This window comes from Octopus bimaculoides, chromosome 3, assembly GCF_001194135.2.
Source record: "Octopus bimaculoides isolate UCB-OBI-ISO-001 chromosome 3, ASM119413v2, whole genome shotgun sequence".
Lineage (NCBI taxonomy): Eukaryota > Metazoa > Mollusca > Cephalopoda > Octopoda > Octopodidae > Octopus > Octopus bimaculoides.
In genome coordinates, this window is record NC_068983.1 from 89,104,008 (window position 1) to 89,107,736 (window position 3,729).

A 3,729-nucleotide genomic window follows, 5' to 3' on the forward strand; every position below is an offset into this window, starting at 1 on the left:
CGATCTTATATATATACACTCCAAGAGAGTTAGGGGTTGAGGAGCCAACCCACTAAAGGATAATATCTATCCAATATACTGCTGGGAGGGTACCCAATTATTGTTACACTAGTGTTATACCAAGCGCAATAAGTGGGTGTGGGTAAAAGAGGTTTTTTTTACCTTAAATTTATATAGCAATAAGAAAATAGAGGGGGAATATGAGGTACTCATCAACTTGCAGACACTGTATTCTGTTGATTAATGTTTATTTTATAACCAAAATGACAATAAAGACAATATACAGACACTTATGACATACCATGTCATATCCAGAATTAAGATTTCAAATTTAAAGGACATCTAGTAATTGGAGAAGGGACAAAATCTTACAGCTGTTTCGGCCTAGCATTGACATGCCCGATTCTATCTATATAGCTCCAGTACGCTTGAGTAATTAGTAGATGAAAATGATGTAATGGCGGTACATGCATGATTCACTAGCCCTCGGTAATGTATACATGCAAATGCATGTATATATGAGTTTTTATGACTCTTTATATGGTTTTTTATATACTTTTTGTATGCTTTTTGATATGCCTTATATTTTTATATATATATTTTTTTTTAATTTTATATTTGTATTTGAATTTTGCAAAATTCATGAATTGAATTTTGTAAATCTCTGAAGAGGGCTAGTGAATCATGCATGTACTCCCATTACATCATTTTCATCTACTAATTACTCCAGCGTACTGGAGCTATATAGATAGAATGGGGCATGCCAACGCTAGGCCAAAACAGCTGTAACATTTTGTCCCTTCTCCAATTGCTAGATGTCCTTTAAATTTGGAATCTCAATTGTTGATATGACATGGTATGTCATAAGCGTCTGTATATTGTCTTTTTTGTCATTTTGGTTATAAAATAAACAGATTAATCAACAGAATACAGTGTCTGCAAGTTGATGAGTACCTCATATTCCCTTCCATTTTCTTATTGCTATATATATACATATATATATATATATATATATATACAAATATATATATATATATACATATATATTTACATGTATACATATATATATATACATATATATATATATATATATATATATATACAAATATATATACATATATATACATGTATACATATATATATATATATATACACACATATACATAAATATACATATATATATATACACATGCATATATATATACACATGCATATATATATACACACACACACACATATATATATATACACACATATACATATATATATATAGATATATATATAAAGAGAGAGAGAGAGAGAATAGTAAAAGGATATGGAGTGCACTTTTTAATGCTTCTTTGAGTACTTCTTCAGTCATTACATTTGGTTGTGGAGATTTCTCTTCAAAGATGAGTGGCCAGTCTTTCTATAAGTAGATTTACAGAAACCAATGTTTATTTATAAAATCAAAATTTCTTTAGTTGCATGGATATATCTGAAATGATAATATATTACTATTTCTGGGACTTTTTGGTCATACCTTGCTATTTGTTCATGGCATATCACTGAAAAAAATGTCACTGAATGAATGACACAATACTGGAATCCATCCAGTTACAAATGAAATCATTGCAGGGTTAAAAGAAAACAAGTGTTCAATCCATTATTAATGGTCCATCAATATCAGTTGACCTTATATTAAATGTGTTCCAATAGCAATCATCACATCTTTTATACCCTTTGTTTCTTCCAGGCAGTATGTATCTATAACATTATTGAATGTGTCCATTCTTGAAGAGTTGTAGGATTTGAGTTGAAGGTGGATGAACAGTAGGCTGCTATTTATAAGTGATCAACTATATAGATGCTCCATAACTATTTTATTTTGTCTGTAGTCATCATAATAATCATTTCAATGTTAGTATATATTGGACAAATCTACAGTCCAATGTCATCATCATCATTTAATGTTAGTTTTCTATGCTGGCATGGGTTTGACAGTCCATACATACTTCTCTCCCACATTTTGATCCTCTCTAACACACTATCTGGTAATCTGGAACACCTCAAGTTGCTGATCTTCAGGTCGTAAGACATTGGCAAACCTCTTCCTTTCTGTTTCCACCCTAGTTAGATAAAACTAATGCCTAGCTTCTCTTTTAGCTATCTGATATGGTTCTGTGTTACCCACATGCATCCACCCTTTCCAAGCCAATTTCTTCTGTTTTATAGCCCTGTCAACCTCTCTATTCTACTACTATGTCATCCTTGGTCTGGCAGATGCTTTGCTCCAACCACAGATTTGGTCTGTTGCCCTCAGTAGATTGTTCCATAAGAACTTCTAGTTGTCCTCTATATTGTATGTCTCCATCTCTCCCTCTTCCTCATCAACAGCTTCATTAAGAATATCTCTTGCCCATATGAAGAATCCTTGAGTTTCTATAACCTCTTTTTCCGCGTTGGTTTGTGTCTCAGGATCCTTCTAGCCTGAAGTCCAAAGTCATTAACCACTAACCTATGTTGAGATGTACATTCTTCACCTGGGAAAGTTTGCATTCACAAGTGTATGCCTATTCCTATTTCCGGTGAGGATGTAGTTAATTTGGCTAGTGATCAGATGGCTGGCAGGTTTCCTGAGGTTGGTGTTGCAAACCATTAAGTTATTTGCATCACAGAACTTCAGCAGCCTCCTCATTTCTCGAACCAAATCCATAGCCTCCATGAAAACCACCAGAGTGCTTTCCAACACAGCCATTGAAGTCCCCTGCACAATGAGAATGTCATTGTCTTTTGTCATCGAGGTAGTCTGCAGAAAGGAATCATAGAAACAGTCCATTTGAATATCTGCAAGTCTGATATGTGGAGTATATGCAAAGGTGACACTTTTACATTAAACAGGACTAATCTTAAGAATCCTATCACACACCCTGACTACCTCAATCACCTTATCCTCCCATTTCTCTGCCAAAAGAATACCTATGCCCTAACTAACCCATCACTGCTTTCCACTCAGAAGAATTTGGATCTATGTATTGCTTGCCAGTGAGGAGTCTTTCTGAGGTTCCCCTCCATCATACTTCTTGCACCACAGCACATGTCTACATGCCTCCACTCAAGCATTTCAACAATCTCACCAGACCTATCTTTCATTGTGCCAATGTTGATTGTAGTAGCTTTGAGCTTGTGAACTTGAGAGGGAAGTTGTAGGGGATGTTTTCAGCATTTGGAAAGATCTTTGCATTCACTTGCCTGAAGGTAGTCAGTTTAGTGTAAGCAGATGCAGGTACAGGTTGCAGCATGGATTACAATTACAATGGATTTCCTTCAGCCCTGCAAAGTCTTCATGGGTACACAGCTGCTATGGGGAGGTGGGGAGCAGATAAATTAGAAGTTCCAATATTATTATTATTATTATTGTTATTATTATTAAGGTAGCAACTAATCTTTGGCTATGTAGAAGTGGCCATGCACACCATCATCACCATTTAACATCTGCCTTCTATGCTGGCATGGATGGGACTATGATAATATATATTTCAAAATCATCATCAATATTACATATACATTAATATACATGCATATAAATAAGCACATGCACGATCAATTCATTACATGCATGTTGGGCACACAGGCTACTAATATGCATTACATGTACAAATATACTATGCACCTGTAAAAACAGTTCACAAGGTGTAAAATCATCAAGTGTAATATCTGTCTACCGATATATATATATATATATATATA

The 3,729-nt window shown here is 34.4% G+C and overlaps 1 protein-coding gene across 4 annotated transcripts in view; it reads right to left on the minus strand.

The window, feature by feature from the left end:
* The window catches only part of LOC106875464 (protein FAM227B), a 152,669-nt gene that overhangs the window by 122,174 nt on the left and 26,766 nt on the right, over positions 1-3,729 (minus strand). For all 4 annotated transcript variants that reach the window (XM_014923616.2, XM_014923615.2, XM_052966292.1 and 1 more), the window contains one exon: positions 1,318-1,408. In XM_014923616.2, coding sequence (XP_014779102.1) covers positions 1,318-1,408 — 91 coding nt within the window. The remainder of the gene's footprint in view (positions 1-1,317; positions 1,409-3,729) is intronic.